The 20,764-nt window shown below is 38.6% G+C and overlaps 1 protein-coding gene across 1 annotated transcript in view; it reads right to left on the reverse strand.

Moving 5' to 3' along the window:
* The window catches only part of NIBAN1 (niban apoptosis regulator 1), a 213,657-nt gene extending 195,015 nt beyond the window's left edge, over positions 1-18,642 (reverse strand). The window contains exon 1 of the mRNA XM_069074417.1: positions 18,071-18,642. Within this exon, the coding sequence (XP_068930518.1) occupies positions 18,071-18,125 (55 nt within the window). The 5' untranslated portion in view covers positions 18,126-18,642. The remainder of the gene's footprint in view (positions 1-18,070) is intronic.
* Between the last annotated feature and the right edge of the window lie 2,122 nt (positions 18,643-20,764).

Below are 20,764 nucleotides of genomic sequence, written 5' to 3' on the forward strand. Positions count from 1 at the left end.
ACACACACACACACACACACACACACACACACACACACACACACACAACACAAGTATCAGAATTTGAGAAGAGAACAGAAGGAAGGCCATAAGGAATCACAGCTTTGGAAATTACTTGTTGAATTTATTATATGCTTTAAAAGAAAAGCAAGCTCCACAAAACAGAGATTCACAGTTTCATGTGTAAGCCTCTCCTTCTGTTCCACATTGGATATAAAAATGTTCATTTTATTGGTGATTGTTAATTTCCAAATAAAAAGAAAAAAAAGAAAGACTACAGAGAGGGCAGCCTTAAAATTATGGTAACAACTAAGTTAATTTCTTATTTAAAGAGTTAGAGTCATAAAGCAAATATCTATCAAGGAGTGATCAGAGTATTTCAATTTCCCCAAAAGAAATGTTTTTTACTTAAGATGAAAAGTGTAAGAGGCAGCCTAGTGTACTGAATAGAGCACTGGACCTAGATTCAGAAAGACCTAGGTGTGAATCCTGCCTCTAACACTAGTATGACCCTAGGTAAGTCTCTTAACCTCTCTCTGACTCAGTTTCATCATTCCTATGCCCTCTTATGGAACAAAATATTCCTAACAGTCTTTGTAAAAGAAAAGGATAGGGCAGAAAAGTGAATACGCAGCCATTAGAGAATCTCTAAAGAAAACTGGTATTTGAAAGGACTGGGATATTATTGTACAGTAAGAAATCAATGACTCAATCACAAGCATTCATTAAGCATCTTCTACATATCAAGCACTGCACTAAGTACTTGGGGGAGATATATACATATGTAATGGGGAAAGGGAAGAGAATAAACATTTATTTTACCATATACCAAGCACTGTACTAAGCACTTTCTTACAAATATTATTTCATTTGATCCCCACAACAATTCTGGGAGGTAGGTGCTATTATGACCCTCATTTTAAAATTGAGGAAACTAAGACAAACAAAGGTTAAGTGACTTGCTCAGGGGCACATAGCTAGTAAATGTCTGAGGCTGGATTCGAACTCAGGTTTTCCTAACTATAGACCCAGCACACTATCCACTGTGCCAGCTAGCTACTTCTATATAAAATCTATGCAGCATAACTATAAGGATGACAAAAGCTAGCAGCTCTATAATGCTTTGAGGTTTACAAATAGCTTTGTAAATATCATCTTATATATCTTCAAAACAAGCCTGGGGGTGGTTGATGCTATTATTATTATTATCATTATTTTTTTTTTGGCTTTTTGGAGGGGGGAAGGTAGGGCAATCGGGGTTGTGACTTGCCCAAGGTCACATGGTTAGTAAGTGTTGAGTGTCTGAGCTCAGATTTGAACTCAGGTCCTCCTGACTCTGGTGCTGTCTTCACTGAGCCACCTAGCCACCCCACTTGGTGTTATTATTAACCTCATTTTATAGATAAGGAAACTGAGGCTATCAAAAGTTAAGTGATTTGTCCAGAGACAGTAAAAAAAATAAATATTTATCAAACTTGTGATCTACTGCACGTATACAGAGATGGGTATAGAGACTAGTCTCTACCCTCAAGGAGCCTATTAAGTTGGGTCCATTAAGTAAGTTAGAACAGAATAAAATACAGAATGTACACAGTGCCATCTGAGTTTTAAAGGACAGAAAAATTCCACTAAGGAATAACTTACCAGGGTGTGTTACAGGGTGCTTTTTTTTTTCCAAAGCAGGTTTAAAGCAACTAAACTGTCTCATCTATCTATCACCACTATCGAAATCCTAGCAAATCAGATTTATTATCCTTCCAACCTTCTGAGGCAGATAAAATATATTTTTTCCAAGTACAGAAGAGATTTTTGAACATTTAAGATTCTGTTACATTTTCTCTAAGACATTTTTATAAACTCCCTCAGCCAACAGATATGAATTTTTAGCTCACAGCTAATAGCTGTTTATATCCCTGGGTCTCCTGCTTTTTATAACATTCTCATTTGTTTACTTTCATTACAAACTGCATATTTGAATTGATCTTCACCTATTTAATCATTTTAATCAAGATCAATTTTCATACATTTTCATCTTTTTATAAAGACTTGCCACTTTTGTCACTGTTGCTAATAAAGTTTGGTATTTGATTCTAACTCTAAGCTTATGTCTACCATATATTCATATTTGAGCAGTTATTCAGATTGTATCCACATTATGCTTCTACATATGTTATTTGTGTGTGGGTTTCACCATTTCTAGGATGTATTTCTATTTGTGGTAATCATCTTCAAAGAAGTAGACTCTCATTAGGTAGAAATTAGGGATGAAGAATTCTGGATCTTTTTGCATTAAGGACCCCAAAATTATCATTTATCTTTTTACTAACTCCTTCCAAAGTCTTAAGGGTAGACCAGTAACACTTTCAGCCCATCTCTAGAGCAGAGGTTTTTGTTACATGGATCCCTTTGACAACCTTGTGGAGCCTATGGCATCCTTTGAATATTGAAAGTTTTTAAAATGCATAAAAGAAAATAAATAAATTTACAAAGCAAATCAGTTATATTGAAATTAAAATGTCATTTTTCCCTATCCAAGTTCATGGATCCCTTGAAATCTACTTATGGACCCCAGGCTAATAACCTTTGATACTAGGTGAAATAGAAATCTACCTTTGGCAGCTGGCTGTGGTCCTTAGTGGTTTCTTTTTAGAAATGATGGCAAATTTTCTACCAATCCTAATAACATAATGTTTAGGGTGCTACAGATCCAAAGCACCGCTGACCATATCACTCACTCATACCATGAAGATAACACCATTTTTTTTCCATTTTTCCAGGATCTTACTGTCCTTCTACTATTATAGTTAGTCTCCCTGAAGAAAGGAAAAGGAAAGACCTATCCACCTGGTCCTGACCCTCAATGTCACCTCTCCATTATAACCATTCTCCAAATTACAATTCTAATAATGGGGCAAAGGAAAGATCTAGAAACAAGGACAAATGTAAAAGGGGATTTTCATTAAGTGAATGGACTGAGCAAAAAGTAGAATCTTAACAAATAGTAACTCTTGTGAACTGATCCAACCATTCTAGAGAGCAATTTGGAACAATGTCCAAAGGACTATAAAACTATCCCTACCCTTTGACCCAGGATTATCACTGCTAGGTCTGTATCCCAAAGAAATCATAAAAGATGGAAAAGGACCCATATGTACAAAAACATTTATAGCAGTTCTTTTTTGTGGTGGCAAAGAACTGGAAATGGAGTGGATGCCCATCAAATGGAGAATGACTGAACAAGTTGCAGTCTATGAATATAATGGAATACTATTGTGCTATAAAAAATGATGAGCTAGTGGATTTCAGAAAAGCCTGGAAAGACTTACATAAAATGATGCTAAGTGAAGTGAACAGAACCAGGAGAGCATTTTACAAAGTAATAGCAACATTTTATGATGATCAACTTTGATAGACTTAGCCCTTCTCAGCAATACAATGATCTAAGACAATCCCAAGAGTCATGGTGGAAAATACTATCCACATCCAGAGAAAGAGCTATGGAGTTTGAATGCAGATCAAAGAAGATTATTTTCTCTTTTTTCTTTCTTGTGGTTTTCCCTTTAATTCTGATTCTTCTTTTACAACATAAGTAATGTGAAAATATATTTAATATGATTATACATGTATAGCCTATATCAGATTACTTGCTGTTTGGGGGAGGGAGGATGGAAGGCAGGAAGAAAGAAAAAAATTTGGAACTCAAAATCTTATAAAAGTGAATGTTGAGAAAAAATAAAATAATTATCCTTTAAAAAGTAACTTATTTACATAAGAACATTTCTAGACCAGGATATATACCCATCTAAGGCAATCTTGTCCCTCTGTTCCTGGAAGGGATTTAACTAGGCTCTACTCCATGGGAAGTAACCTCTTCCACTGAGCTGGAGGCATTGAAACCTAATTCAATTTGGATTCTCCTCTTAAATCTGTGAGAGGAATTCCATTGATTCCTTGAGGAGAGTGGTCAGGAGGAACAGGATAGTGATTTGGTTGCTCTTATGAAATGTTATAACCAAAGCTATATTTTAAGATATCATTTTCTTATTCTAGCTTCTTAAATATGTTATCTGAAATTGTCTTGGGGCAGATAGTCACATCAGAGCATGGGGAGCTATACCAGTTTCAACATCTTTCTCCAAACTTGAAATGGCTTAAATATAGATTAATGTTAATTTAAGTTAAACTGTTTCTGGCAGATTGGTGCCTAAAAAGACTATATAGTAGAATTAAGATTTTTTTCAACACTACCAGTGTGACCCTAAGCAAGTAATTTAACATCTCTTGGCCTCAATTTTCTTGTCTCTAAAATGAAGGAGCCAAACTATGCTTGTCAGGGACCTCATTGACTTGATAAAGAGGACTTTAAATTTGAATTTGAAGGAGAAAGGGAAAAAATACCCAGCTAAAGTTGTATAGTCAGAGACTACAGAAGCCAACAGATATGGCACATAAAGGAGTACCAAGCAGGTGCTTTCTTATGAGATGAAAAGGGAAGCCTTTCTGATGATATCACTCAGAAGAAAAGAGAATCAAGAAGAAGCTTCTATTCTAGATTTAATTTGGACCAACAAGGAGAAACTTGATGGTGATGCAGAAGTGATACTAATATTAAGAGAAAGTGGCTGTGCTGTTGTAGAGATTTTAATAGCAAAGAAAGGAAATGCTGTCTATAGTGGACACGTCATCTAGGATGTGTTTATTTCAGGAAGTGAAGTAGAAATTTTAAAAAAAAGATGAAATTTCATTTATGTCTAGAAACTCTACAAGGAAAGTAGCTTAGGAAGGATGGGAGATGCTAAAGAATGAAATTCTCACCATGTAATCAGGAAAAAATCCCAGTGAGAAAGAAGAGGGAAAGAAATCAATGTGACAAAGGAGAAAATTCTCTCACGTGTTCAGATTTTCAAAGGACATTTTAGTTCAATTCCATTAAACCAAGATTCATTGTGTCTTCTACAAACATTGACCCCTACCACAGTCCCAATACTATGCCATATTTAAGAGGCAACATGGTGTGGTAGAGAGAGTACTGGATTTAAGGACCTGGGTTTGAATGAGTCCTGGCATCAAATCTTGGTTCTTCAATTTGTTACCTGGTGTGCCATTGGGCTAATCATTTAATTTCCTTGGGACTCAGTTTCTTCTTCTGTAAAATGGAGGAGTAGAACTAGATCATCTCAAAGGACCTTTCAGATCTAAATCTATGCTCCTATGGGGAGAGTTCCTAGTTTCTTAAAGGTACTGCCAGCAGAGTACAAGCCCTGGCAAGGCCTTGACAATGTCTCTAGGAAACTGTCATCTGAGAAATAGCTGAGCTAAGACTGGAGAGGCTTACCACCAGAATTTTAGTTACCAATTACAATAGAGTTGCACTGCAGTCAGGGGATTAGTTTTAAGGTTATTATATAAACCAAAAAAATTATACATAATCAAAATTACCTTCCCTTTCAAATGCCTTAAATCTCCTCTGCGGTGCAATATACATAGTATTATAGGCAAAATAAAGCAAGAAGCCAGATCTGTATTTGGGGTGACATGAAAAGATTTCTGAATTGCATTTCAGGCTCACACATTTACTAGATGTGTGACCCTGGGCAAATCGCTTAATTCTGTTTGCCTCAGTTTCTTCATCCGTAATATAAGATGGAGAAGGAATGAAAAACCACTCCAGTATCTTTGCCAAGAAAACTCCAAATGGGGTCGTGAAGTCAGACACAACTGAAATGACTGAACAGCAAAAGAATTTTTTTGTAGTAAAAAGTGGCATTCATTTTTAACTATAGTGTCAAAAAAACAAAAGCCCTTGAGGTTTCACTGAGACTCGTGAAAAGATTATCAAAAAAACTCTATCTGAAGGACTAAAAAAGGGTTGTTGTTGTTGTTTATGCACTGTGCCACCTAACTGCCCAAAAAAAGAGTCTAACAATGTTACTGATAGAGTTCACCAAAAAAAAATGTAGTGGTAAAAGGAGTATATCGAGATGTCTCCATTTCAGATAAATTGCATTGAAGGGTACTGAGAGAATTGACATATGGCTTCAGGTAATAAACCTGTCTTGGTAACCTTTGAGAAATTATAGGGACTAGAAGTATAATGGATGGTGGAGGTCTGCTGCATGTACAGACCCCATCAGCTTGTTCAGCTAATGGAACCTCTCTATATGGATGCTAAGAAGTTTGCTTCTAGGAGAATAATGCCATGTAAGTACCTTGCAGAAGCTGTGTAGGATGTATGGACATTCTATAATTGGTTTTGTGATTGGTTAACTATGTTTTTGGGAGGAACCCTTTTCTGTTGGCTAAATAACTAGAACTGTGGACATATTCAAACAGCTGCCAAGTCAGCTTTGACCAGGTCTATTGGCTTTAGCCAGTGACCCCTTTAGACTATGGTGTACACTGAGACACAATGAAGTAAGGGGAAAGACCTTAGGACTTTCTCCCACCCTGAAGCCATAGGGCCCAAGAGAAATGGACTTCAGCCCTTGGTCTTTTTATTTGTTCTTTTCCATTCTAGATGAAGGGAATAAAGTCTCTAACCTTAGGAATTTCAAAGGTCAGGAGAGTAAGCCATAGGAACTGGGGAGTAGGAAGCCAGGACAGGTTCTGGAGTCCATGAAGCACTGATGCCCCAAGGAGCTATCTTCAGGACACCTAACCCAGTGGAAGGACTCACTTATTAGTGAGTGACATTAGTCATGTCACATCTAGATGAACTTGGTGGGACCAGTGTTATGTAGAAGCTAATCTAGTTTTAAGCCTAGAGTCTGAGGTAGTGTAAGGGTAAACTGAGGGGGTATAAGGGTATAAACTGAGGGGGTATAAGGGTAAACTGACCTATTTGTTACTCTGTAATCTATTTGGCATCCTTCTTCCCCACCTGTCTTTGCACATCTGATTCCTCTTAGAATCCTTACATTTCTTCAGGACTCAACTCAGATGTTATCACCTTTGTGATTCCTTTACTGATCTCTCCAGCTGCTGGTGCCCTTCCCCCAAAATAACTTTCAGTATATATGTATACACATTACACAGATTTTGTACATACATATATATATATACACGCACATACATACCTACACATGTACACATGTAAATACTTATATTCATATGATAGTGACAGAATTCATGTTCCTTGAGAGCAAGGACTTTCATTGTTATCTTTGTCATTTTCATACCCCTTTTCCCCACCCTAAGAAGGTGTCAGAGTTGTCACTTAATAAATGCTAGTTGATTGACTGTGCTCCCTCCATCCTCAAACTATATTCTATTTATTTATCTCTTTAAATGTTGAACCCCCAGTAGATAGATGTTTAAAGTTAAAGGAGTGTTTTTTTGTTTTGTCTTTGTATCCTTGGCACCTAACACAATGTTATACATATTGTAGGTGCTGAATAAATGCTTGTTGACTTGAGATGAGCTCTAAAGATAAAATGACTTTGAAAACATTGGCTTCAGTTCTCCTCGGTTCAGTTTAAGAGGGACACTGACAACCTAGCCTGTGTCCAGAGGAGGTCAACAGTTGATAGTAAGGATCAAGGGTCTTCTATCTATATTACATAAGTTTGGACTGCAGACTCTAGGAATATTTAGCCTGGAGAAGACTACACAGAGACGTTTTCAAATATCTAAAGGGCTGTCCATGGGAAAAAGGTATTCATCAGACATTCCACCTGAATCCAGAAGACAGAACACAAACCAACAGATAATAGCAACAATTAGATAGACTGCACCTTGAAAAAGAGAACTATTTTGAAAAATGAAACAGGTTATCTCAGAAAGGAGTGCAATGTTCATACAAATACTGTTTGGATGCTATTGATTTGTTCCCCAATCCAATAGAAGGCTATTCTAGATGACCTCTATGGTCCCTTCCAAGTCCAAGATTCTATAATTATATTTTTTTCTTCCATTGTAAGATGTAGACTGGTGAATTTTCATCGCAAATCAGGAGGAAATAAAATAAGTTTAGTGCTCTTGATCCAAATTTACTTGGGTATCCAGGTCCTGTTTTAATGTACACTGTACACCTAAGTAACTTTTTTGAAATTACTTTTATCGATATCTTTTGTTTTTACAACACCCATGTTTCTCAATGTAGCTGTCTCCTACTTTCCAGAGGACTATCATTTACAACAAAAAAAGGCGGGGGGGGGGGAAGAGAGAAAAGGAAAAGCTTAACAAAACTAAACAATGTTTAGAAAAAAAAATACTACATTACATGTAGTGTTCCGTACCAAATCCCTCCTCCCACCTCTGTAAAAAAGCAGAAGAGGTATTAAGTCAAATCAAGAAACATTTATTAAGTGCCTACTATATGCCAGTAACTGATAAGCACTGGGGATACAAAGAAAAGGGGGGGAAAAAAGAACAGTCCCTGCTCTCAAGTATCTCACAGTCTGATGGAGCAGACAACTATATATAAGAAGGACATATTCAGAATAATTTGGAATTAATCTCAGAGGGAAAGCATTAACATTAAAGAAAACAAGGAAAAGGTCTTTCTCACATCTTTTCTTTGGTGACCAAATTTGACTATTATAATTTCACAGCATTAAATTTCAATTGCTTTGTTACTTTTATTTTCATTTCCATTATTGTAATCATGGTGTAGGTTGTTTTCCTGGTTCTGCTTACTTTATTTTAAGTTTTCCTATGCTTTTCTGCATTGATCAGATTAATCACTTCTCATAGCATGGTAATACTATATTAAATTCAAGTGCCCACAATTCCCCACCTGATCAGCCAGATAATTTTATACAAAGTTAGGCCTATACTAAGGATAAAGACACTGAGAAAAGGGATATAGGCATGTCTCTTGGGGAAACTGTGCCCTGAGCTGGCACCAGTGCTGCCATCAAACCAGGCAAAGGCTGAAAGTTCTGTTTCTTTGAGAGGAAGGGAAATATAGGCATATAAAAGATGCTCTAGCAAGGTGAAAAAGTGAAATTGGATACACTTGCTATGACCATGCCATCTCAGGCATGTGGCATATTCTTTGCCCATTGTTCTTGAGATGGGAGGCATGAATACAAAACTATCCCTACAAAGCAAGACTGCTCACTAAGGAAAGGAATTTGTAGGAGTTAACCCCTCAAAAATCCTTTTTCTTACTCCTACTACTGAAATTCTCTGTTAGAAACATGAATGGGTTAAACAATAAAGGCAAAAACATCTCATATGACAGTCCATTTTCCCAGCATTCCTTTATACTTTAAACGTCTTATACTTCTAGATGTGTATATAGGAAAAGTTCATTGAGACGGTAAAGGGAGAGAAGGGGACCCAGAAGCTATAAGTGGGGAGTGGTTGACCTAGGTTCTTCCAGGACCAAGAAAGGCAGATCTAGGGAGACAGTCTCCAAAGTTCTCTAGACCAAGCAAATTAACAGAATATAGAGCCAAAAGAGGGACAGCTAGAGAGTTGGAGTTTTTTCAGCCAAAGGGAGAGAAGGAAGGGGAAGAAGAGACCAAAAACCCATCTTTTGGACACACAGTTTTATTCAGGGTTATGCCTGCACAATCTCACTAGCATGACAGACCATCTTCCTGACCTGGCACCATGTGGATCATTGTTCCTACTCTTCAAATTCCCCTCAAACCACTGCTTGTTTTTGTTTTTGTTTTTGTCTTTAACATCTGGGGTCTACCAAGGTGAGGAAACTCACATTGTATCTTTCTAAAAAAATTTTTTAATATCTTTTTCTGAACTGAAGACCTAAAAATTTGAAAAAGTATATTAATTACCCTGCTTTTGTAACTTTAGCCCTCCCTTCTACCCTCACCATTCTCTCTAAATAAAGACTACATAGTGATACACAGTGCAAAGAACACTTTCCAACGTTGGCATGAATTTTTCTTATTGGCAGGAACTTGCCTGTCTCTTGTTAAATTGAATTTTCCATTTTCAAAAGAGAAAAATCTGCATTGCATTTAGAGTTATTGGGCTGTGTGTGTGTGTATCTTTAAATTTGGAAGGTCATCCACAAACTATTAAAATTTTAGTTATTGTGGCCTACTTATAACTCATGTGTTTTAATCAAAGTGTGGCAGATACATTATCTTTGTATTTCTCCCCTCCTCCACACAAGAGACTTCAATCCCTCCCCCCATTCTCAAGTTAAGTATTATTTATAAAAATTAATAAATGACAATACTATTGTGTTTATATTATGTGTCACATGTACCATGTGCCTTTCAGTACCGTTGTTTGCTATTTTTGTTTGTTTTTACTTTGCCAGTTTCACTAGCAAAGAATTCAAATTTCCAAGCTGGAAAATGAAATGACAGTGGCATTCTGTCTATGTAATTATCATACAGCAACTTTTAAAATTAGATTTAGAAGAAAGTATTTCTATCGGCTTGGCTCAAATAGGGGAGCTGTCAGAAGAATGTTGCCCTTTGCATCTTGAGATCATCCAATTTACACCTTCCCAGAGTTTTCAATGGAGGAAAATGAAAGTCTGTTTCCTAGTCTATAGCAAATGAATCAATGCTGTCAGTCTGACAGTCTCCACAGCATTAATCACTCTCTCTATTTATGCAGTTTGGCCCTCCTAACTGCTTCCATTGGTGAGTCATGGCATAACTTACTATCTCTCTCCAAGAAATTTATGGAGGTTGGCACTGGGACTAGTGTGGAGCAGTGGAAAGGGAACTAAGCCCCATCCTATACCTCTTGGCCTGGCATCTCTATCCCCTTTATAAATTTCTTTAGGATACTTTCCTTTTGTTAAGGCAAGAAGACCAAATTAAGTAGGTTTTGAGATGTCCTTGGTAACTATCCAAGGATTATTTTTCCTTATGAGAGACTGATCTAGAGGGGATAGGAGGCTAGAGTTTGTGATTCAGTGAGATAGGGAACTCTTGGGTGAAGAAACCCCCTCTACCAATGAAGACCTATACTTCCTTGATAATTTATAATTCTAGAATTACCTAGAGCAAAGGTGTCAAACATACAGTCTAAAGCTCCAGAACCAGGTTAAAATGTAATTGGGAAATATTTAACAAAATAAATGAAAATACAACATTGTTATTCAGTCATTCAATCATGCCTGCCTCTATGTGACCCTGTGGACTTTGTCCGTGGGGTTTTCTTGACAAAGAGATGCAGTGATTTGCCATTTCCTTCTCTAGTGTGTCCCCATTTTACAGATGAGGAACTGAGGAAAACAGAGGTTAAGTGACTTGCACAGGGTCCCACAAAAATACAATAGAACACAGATAATGTTAACATGTGACTTTCTATGTCGATGTGTCCAGCAGTGATCCTTGTATTGGATTTAGTGGTCGGGGTTTCTATTTGAGTCTGACACCACTGACTTAGAGAACTGAGAGGTTAAATGATGTGCTTAGGGTCACCCAGCTAGTATGTCCAAGGCAGGTCTTGAACCTGGGTTGTCTTGGCTGCCAAACAGCATTTTAATAATTATACTATACGGTCGTCTACATGAAAACACAAGTAGCTCTAAGCCCTTCTTCACTGTAGCTGTTACTTCAAGAGGGCTCCTCCTTCCAAATTTCCATTGGCTTCATCAGTATCTCATTATGCACAAAGACATAGCAAGAATGAAAAATCTCAATACAAGATGTTTCAAAAGTCTTAGTGCAGCTTTTAAAATATATATGTGTGTATATAGATATACATGCATACTTTACAAATAAGGAAACTGAGGCCCAGAGAAGTGACATGGTCTGCCCAACACTGCCCAGCTAGTAAGAGGGTCCTGGGATTTGGATCTATGTCTTCTGATTCCAGATACTGTGCTCTTTCTGCTCCTGATCCCCCAAACCCTAACTTTCTCCTCCTTCATCTGTAGGCTTTCAAATTGGGCTAACTCTGGATCATAGGGTCATAGAATTGGAGCTGGAGGAGACAGAGGGCATCTAGTCTAATGCCCTCATTTTACATGTGAGAGCCAGAGAGGTTAGTACTTTGCCTGGAGTCACAGAGGTAATAAGAAGCAGAGACAAGATTTGAACTCAAGTCCTCTGACTTCAAAGGACTCAGGCCCACCGCAATAGTGTAGATGCCCCTAAGAGGACTACTGCACTTCATTCTTGAGTACTGGGAATTTCCCTAGTTCCTAAAAGTTTTTTAATCCTCACTTTTTTAATATTAGTTTCTTGAGGGCAGCAACTTTGCTTTGGTCTTTTAGTAACAGTAAGTGCCTACTAGATAGTCCTACTATGGAGCTCAGATAATAGCTAACATTTATATAGTACCTTCATGTTTGCAAAGAATTTTACAAGTATCATCTCATTTGATCCTCACAACAACACTGGGAAGTGGATATTATTATCCCCATTTTACAGATGGGGAAATGGAGGCAGACAACAGTGATGTAACTTGCCTTACTAGACATGTATGCTGTGTAGCTCAGATAATACCTAGCATTTACATAGTACTTTCATGTTTGCAAAATGCTTTACAAATATTATCTCATTTGGTAATAATAATAACTAACGTTTATGTAGGCTTATTATGTGTCAGGCCCTGTGCTAACTTTATGGACTTGGGCAAGTCAGTGCCCCCATCTTTAAAACATAATAATATTTGATAAACTTTCCCTATTGGGTTGGTATGAAGAAAGTGCTTTGTAAATTCTTATCATGAGTTATGTGTGTTAATTATTTTTTCGTGGTTCAGTTGTTTTTCAATCATGTCTGATTCTCTATTATCCCATTTAGAGTTTTCTTGGCAAAGATACTGGTGTAATTTGCCATTTCTTTCTCCAACTCATTTTACAGATGAGAAAACTGAGGTATATAGGGTTAAGTAACTTGCCCAGGGTCGCACAGTTAGTAAGTGTCTGAGGTCAGATTTGAACACAGAAAAATAAATCTTCCTGACTCCAGGATACCCAAGAGTTCATTATTAATTCCCTTCATTATTCATATGTTGAATTACCCCCTCCTAGGTTATAAACTACTTAAGGGCAGGGATGATATAATTTGTTTTTGTCCTTTCATCCCCTGTACTTAAAATGTGATAAGTGATCATTACATTCAACTGAATTGAATTTCAGATGAGCACATGGAGCCACCAAGGAGTAAAATGACTTCTCCAAGATAAACATTCATCGATGGCAGAACTAGGAACAGGTGCCAATTTTTTTTTGTCAGTTTCTCCACACCCAGATGCTTGGCAATTGGTGGATGTCCACCCCAAGGTACATTCCACATAGGACTGAACTGCAACATTAATACATTAGCATTTTCTGATCCTGTACTTGAATTATTCAAGAAAGGCAGAGCTGTTGGTAATTTTATTTCCTTTCTATTTCATCTCAAAAATACAGTGCCAACAACAAAAAAAAGGAAATAAAAGTATTGCTAACACAGGAAAGTGATTCTTTCAGAAACTACCATATGGTTTTAGGCAGCTCCCAAAAAAAAATTTTTTTTTAAACTGTTGTTGCTGCTGACCTGGCCTCTGCAACATTTTTGCAATAGTGATTCTGCACAGAAGAAAATGTCAGAGACCAACCGCAGTGCATCATGTAACTTGTCTTCTATTAAAGGAGCTCTGATGTGCTGATGCTAAAAAAAAAAAGCCTTGAAGACCCAGAAATTGAAATCATCCTGTGCAATTACTCTTTGAACTTATTTCATGACAGTAACTACAAAGGAAGTTACAAAAAGTGATTTGGAAAAGATCAATGAGAGGCTAGAGAGGATCCCTTCCATTCAGAGAAATTGGAGTGAAGGAGACTGCACATAAGTCTCTTAGAAAAGGACTGAAAACAAAACTTGACATTTCTAAGTCCCTTTTTTACACAGGGCTTTGAGAAAACTTAGAATAGAATGAAGTATCCTAATACCCATGTGAGGGAGCTCCTAATTATTATAAAAATTTAGAGCAGGCCACCGGCAGCTAGGCGATACAGTAGATAGAGTGAAAGGCCTAGTCAGGAAGACTCATCTTCCTGAATTCAAATCTGGCCTCAGACACTTAACTAGCTATGTGAGTGACCCTGGGCAAGTCATTTGAACCCTATGGGCCTCAGTTTCCTAATTTGTAAAATGAGCTGGAGAAGGAAATGGCACACCACTCCAGTATCTCTGCCAAGAAAACCCCAAATGAGGACACAGAGTAAGACAGAAATGAAAAATGACCGAACAACAGAAAAAGAACAGGCCAATAGAATGAAAGAAGCAATGACTTAACCAAAGCAAAAAAAGATTCCAACTCAAATATACAGGTACATACAGCTGAAATCCCACAGCCCCCTCCTCATTTCTTATCTATCTATATCACTGAGAAAGTCTATAAGCTTTAGACATTTATAGAATGAAAAAAATAAAGCTATTAACCCTCATTCAAACACATGAAGCTTTTTCTCTTATTTAGGAGAGAGGACTCATTAAATTTTAGTCCTACCTTAAAGAAAGGTTAGCATCTCAAGTGACTAAGATCTAGAAAGAAAATTCAGTGGTTACCTCAACCCCTTCATTTTACTGAAAAGAAAACTGAGAACCAAAGAAATTAAAGTGACTTACCCAAGGTCACACAGGTGACAAGTGGTAGAGCTGGTATTTTTAACTCCCACTCCAGCCACTGCCACTACACAACACTGCCTTTCAAACCAAGGACCTCATTGGCAGTTATGTCAAGAGAAAACACTCACAGGTTTGTACTTAAGCTTTACCTTAGGCTGTCCATCATCCTATAATCTGTTCTGTCAACAATCAAACTAGAGTTTCATATGCCCACCAAGTGCCCTATATAAGGAGGGAGTTGGCAGATTCAGAAACACAAATGAATGTACAATCCTGTGATATTTATTTGTATACAATCCATAAACTATATCAAACATTTTTTTAATTAAAACTTTCCTTTTTGGATGGAAGGGGAATGAAAGACCAATAATCTCATATGAAATAGCAATTTGTTTTCTCCTTTGGCATTTGGGCTTTTTCTTCCCTCCTCCTTTGCAAAAGATTTATGTAATAGAGTTCTGGGACAAGTGGGATGGGACTGGGGACCTTAACTACTTTGAGAGCCAACAAGCATATGGTATGTCTATATGCACAGCACAATACTGTGCTTTAAAGCATATAATTATTTTATTTCTATATAAGGAGCCTTATATTTTGACAATAGTAATGTGTGCAGTGGAAGCAGCTAGGTGGTTCAGAGGACAGAGCACTGGGCCTGCAGTCAGGAAATCTGAGTTCAAATCTGACCTCAGACACTTACCAGCTGTTTGACCCTGGGCAAGTCACTTAACTTCTGTTTGCTTTAATACACTGGAGAAGAAAATGGTAGACTATTCCAGTATCTTTACCCAAAAAAACCCCAAGGACAATATTGGTGAGCTATGGTCCACAGGGCCATGAAGAGTCAGACACAACTGAACAACAATGATAAAATGTGTACAGTGTCCTGGCAATAGTGAACTTTGCAGAGTGTTAACCCTACTTCAAGTAAACAGTAACAACTGACATTTAGATGATACTTTACAATCTGCAAAGCATATTTTCTATACTATCTCATTTTATTATCTAAACAATCCCATTCTGTGGATGAAGAAACTGATGTTCAGAAATATTAAGTATGTAGCCCAAGGTCACACAGCTAACAAGTAGCAGAATAGTGAATTCAGCATTCTTTTCAGTGAACCACAGTTGCCTTCCAATAATAGCTCACTTTTATGTAGCATTTTGAGGTTTATAGCATTCTTCTGTCACGGCAACTATGTATAGCAGATAGCACAAGTATCTTTATTCCCATTTTAGAAATCAGAAAACTGAGGGAGATGAAGTACCTTGTCCAAGGTCACATAGCTACAAAGTATCAGAACTGGAATTTGAACCCAACACCCTCTGACTCTAAGACCACAACTCTTTCCCACTAACAATTGTGAACTTTAAATAGCAATTATAATATGGTGGGTAGATAACATCCTGGACTTGAACTAAGGCAGACCTGGGTCCAATTCCAACCTGGGACACTAGCAGTATAACCTTGTGCTAGTGATTTAATATCTGAAGAATGTAGAATGGGAAAGTGGATGGCATACTGGGTGTGGAGTCCTCTTCCTAAATTCAAATCTGACCTCAGACATTTACTAGGTATATAACCTTGGGCAAGCCACTTAATCCTGTTTGCCTCAGTTCCTCATCTGTAAAATGAGCTGGAGAAGAAAATGGCATATCACTTTCAGTATCTCTGCCAAGAAAACCCCAAATGGTGTCACAAAGAGTCTGACGGGGACTGAAAAATGAATAAAAATTTAAAGTGTTATGTAAATGTCAACTATTCTAGTTATAGGCACATCTAATCTTTCCTGAGATATTCTTCCAAAATTTAAAGTCACATTATAATTTTCCTAACAAATAAACAGGCTCTCCTCACTGTTTTGATCGTTTTGATTTATATCTCTGTCCACCCCACCTTCCTAACAATGTTATGATTGTTCTATTTCTTTTGTTTATATAAATAAATCACTCATATTTCCCCCTTCTTAAAAGCAATTGCATGAAATTAATGTTTCAAGGAAAGGCCAGGTCTTGTCCTCTTGTCAGACGGTATCATCTATGTTCCCCTTCTTTCCTCTAAAAGCACAACATAACGGTGGTCCCCCTTTTGTGGACTTATAGTGCTTTGCACACAGAAGGCTTTTAATAGTTGTTGAATTGGTTTCTGAGCTATAAAAAAAATTATCTTGGTCCTTCATTAGATTTCGAATTCTTGGATTGAAAGGATTGTCTTTTACCTCTTTTTGTATCCCCAGCACTTAGCACAATACTTGGCATATAGTAAGTGCTTAATAAATGTTTATTGACTGAGCTTCCTTAAAGTGCTCTGGATTGACCTTATCCAAAGACTCTTAATAATGCTATACTCTAAAATGAATATGGGAAAAGAACTAACTAAACATTTTTCTCCTAAGAGATATAAAAGGCTTTTTCTGAAAAACAGGGTAAAGTGTCAGAAATAAGAATCAGTCACAATTCAGGCTTTTCCTAAAGAGGTCTAGAGTAAATTACAGGGTTCAATGTTTGTTTCCCTGCTCTCACTTGACAGAAGACATTTCTGAGACCAGAAATATTAACTTCAGTTTTAACACGAAGAAGATGTGTTTACTCAAGACTTGGCATCCTTGGCCTTCCTTTGAGGATGCTATCTATGGTCAAGGTTCTAACGACACATAGAATACCTAGGAAGGAGACCCGGGAAGACTTCTGTCAAACTTTCTTCTCAGTTCGGTTTTGTTATTGTACCAAAATCTTTCCAGAACCACCTTCTCGTGTCCAGGGTTTACAAAATCCTCACAAAACACAGCTTCTCCTTATCTATAAACTTTTGCAAGGGTTGCAAAACAGGAGACTGTTCCTCTTCTGCTTTCCTTCCCTCTGGCGCAAGGAAAGGAAACCTTTCAAACCTGGGAAAGTAAAGACGTCATTTCTCTACCTCTGAGGAAATAAATCTAGCAGCGCTAATAGAAAAAAATGAACACCAAGCCCACGTTGTAGAGAAAGGAATACTGTTTTTATGTTGAGGATTCCCGAGAACCCCTTGGAGGCCAAACGGTACTCCCCTGCTCTCTACCAGCCTAAGCAAGCAGGCTCGACCTGTCTCAGCGCCAGGACACGTCGGACAGTGCCGGGGGAGCAGAGAGGACTCCCAGGAGTGCAAGACACCCAGTTTCCGGGGCAGGGGGCAAGGGGCAGTCGCTACCTCCCACCTGCGGTTCCCCTTGAAACTTTTTCTCCTTAAAATCGTCGCCTATCACTACCATAACATCTCCAGTTCTCTTTCTTACGCCTCCAGCGCAGACTTCTATGATCCCAATAGGGGAATCCAAGAAAGACCTCGGGTAACACCCCTAGCTCCACCTGGGATCAGGGCAGATCTGAGGTCCCCACACACCTAAGGATCCCAAGGCGGAGAGGAAAAAAGTTGAGAAAGCCAAGGTGGGAGATCCTGACACCAAGCTGGGGTGAGGGATTCGAGAGGCCGGGCTAGCACTGAACCCAAATGGGTCAGGAGCAGAAGGATTTGGCTAGGAAGTCAGAACCTAGGAAGCGCTGCCCTCCAGGGGAAAGAGTCTTTTGGAGTGTACCTTGGATATAAGTGCATTTGCTCTCATCCAGCTGGCTGGAGGCAGATCCGCCCATGGTGCCGAGGCTGCTGCTGCTGCTTCTGGGGTTGTCGCTGCTGGGACGGCCTCGGAGGCTGCTGAGGACGATCTCCCTCTGCTCAGGACTCGCAGCTGCTTCCCAAGCTTTCACCCCACCCGGGGGCGGGACAGACAGCTCCCACTGGGCAAGCCGTTCCCCCCTGGAGTCACCGCCACACACCCAGCAGTAGCCAAGCACCTGGAGACTGGTGACTTCTAGGTGCGTGACCCAGTATTGGGCTTCTTTCTCCCCAGTTTCTTCAATAAAAACGTAAACTTCCTCCAAGAGGCGCCGCCTTCTCAGACGCCTCCTTCTGGTCTTCGCCCCCTGGCAGCGTGAGGCAGGCAAGCTGGGTTCTCCCTCTTTAAAATTCGCAGCTCCAAGAATCTCCAGATAGTTTTCTCTCTCTGTCTCTGGCTCTTAACTTTATCGTTCTTCCTACTCATCTCACCCCTCCACCCCAACGTGGATATGCTCACGCTAAGTAGGTACTTCTTACTTAGTCCAGAACCTTTTTTTTTCCCTGCAGGGAAAGTAAAACTATAATTTGGGAAAATTGTGGGGTTTTCCCATTCTTATATGAATGAGGTGCAAAGTCCTGAAAGTGTTTCATTGGTTTACAAATAGTTATTTATTCCAGAAACTGCCAATCTCTACTACGGATACCTCCCTAGCCTCTTTTCCTTTCAAAAAAAAGGGGGGGGGGGGGAGAAGAGGGACAGAGAAGAAACACAGGAGACACAAAAAAGGGAGAAAATTTATTGCAGAAACAAAAATGGTACAGTCTATGAGATTCTGCTCCATATAATCTCTTAATTAAGGCTTAGATATGCTTATGGAACCTGTAGGATTCCACTTACTATCAACATTCATTTCAAGTCATCAAAAACCTAGTAAGTGCAAAGCACTGTCTGTGTTAAACAATGGTTCATCTTAACCAACCTGTGTCCAGGGGAAACGGTGAAAATTACTCTATTCAAATAAATTTTGTTCACTTCCCAAAATTCTTAAATATTATTGATGATTTCTTAACAAGTAAGACTGGTAGAGCTGTGGATTCTGGGAAGTGAAAACCCTTAGCAAAGTTCTGTAAAAGAATTTTACATGGCCACATTATAACAATGTAGTAGCTACCTTAACCCTAGCTCCATTTTCTTCTTTTTAATTTTTATTAATAGCTTTTTTTCTAATTCATGTTTAATTCTAAATGTATGCATGCCTCCTCCAGTTTCAAGAGACATCTCTTGTAACATCCCTCCCTCAAGTCTCTCCCTGCTCTACTCCATCCCTCACTCAGTTGAAAAATTGTTCCTAAACTTCCCAAAACTGAGGTCTGATTATATTACCCTCCTATTTGGTAAAGTCCAGTGGCTCTCTATTGCCTCCAGGATCAAATATAACATCCCCTCTTGGCCTCTAAAGCCCCTCATGACCTACCTGACCCTTTCCTATCTTTCTAGTCTTCTTATACCTTACTCACCTCCACATACTCTGCAATCCAGTGACACTGGCCTCCTTGCTGCTATTCCTCCCACAGGATACTCCATCACCTAACTGCATTTTCACCGACTGTCTTCTTTGCCTGGAGTATACTTACTCACCTGCTCTTTCTCTGTCTTTTCTCCTCCTCTTTCTTTTTCTCCTTCCCTCTCTCCTTTCCCTACTCTCCCCTTCCTCCCTCCTTCCCCTCTGTCTCTCTGTCTCTCCTCTTTTGTCTCTTGTCTTCCTTAGCTTCCTTTAAGTCTAAGCTAAAGGCTCATCCTGTGCAAGAAAATTTTCTCAGTTCCCCCTTAATTGTAGGGCCTTCCCTCTGAGATTACTCCTAATTTATCTTTCATATATCTTGTCTGCTCATAGTTGTTTACATGTTGTCTCCTCCATTAAACTGTGAGCTCCCTGAAAGCAGTGGCTTTTTTTTTCCTTTTTTGTCTTTATATCCCCAGTGCTTGGCATAGTGCCTGGTACTATGGCTAGTGGGTGCTTTGACTAGTAAGCCAGTTAACTGACACAAAACATTTTTTAAAAGAAAGAGTGGGAGAGGAAGTAGTCTAGCAAAACTAACCAATACAACAATTGAGTTTGGCTGTATAGCCAATGTTCCACATTCCTAGTCCCTCACCCCTGCAAAGAAAGGAGGAGGTGCATTTTCCCATCTCTTAGGGCCTACCTTTGGTCTCAGAGATCAATTTTCTTTTTGTTGTTATTTCCATTTACTTGTTACAGTTCTGTATGTCACCTTTCTGGTTCAGTTTTATTCATTCCACCTTCATTCATATAAAGCCTTTACATGCTTTTCTGAGTGCTTCATCATTGTTTCTTATAGCACTTGTAATACTCCATTACAATCACATACCACAGTTTATTTAGTCATTCCCCAATTAGTAATAAACCCCCCATTTTTATGAGCACTTTCAGAAAAAGAACCATCTGTGTCTCCAACCCTATCCTCTAGATCCAAATTCTTCAAGGATAACTCTGCCTAGAGATTCTCAAAGCACTTCAATCTGAAGTATCCCAAACTGAGCTTGATCATCTTTCTCCCCTGCTTTTCCTTCTGACTTTACTAATTCTGTCTACCATTCACTCCATTTCCCATGTTCTTAGCCTTAGGGTTCTCTTTGCTTCCCCCACCCCAG

Source organism: Petaurus breviceps, unplaced genomic scaffold (genome assembly GCF_028583685.1).
Source record: "Petaurus breviceps papuanus isolate PSGF00001 unplaced genomic scaffold, PetGlider_PUasm1.0 90895, whole genome shotgun sequence".
Taxonomy (NCBI): Eukaryota; Metazoa; Chordata; class Mammalia; order Diprotodontia; family Petauridae; genus Petaurus; species Petaurus breviceps.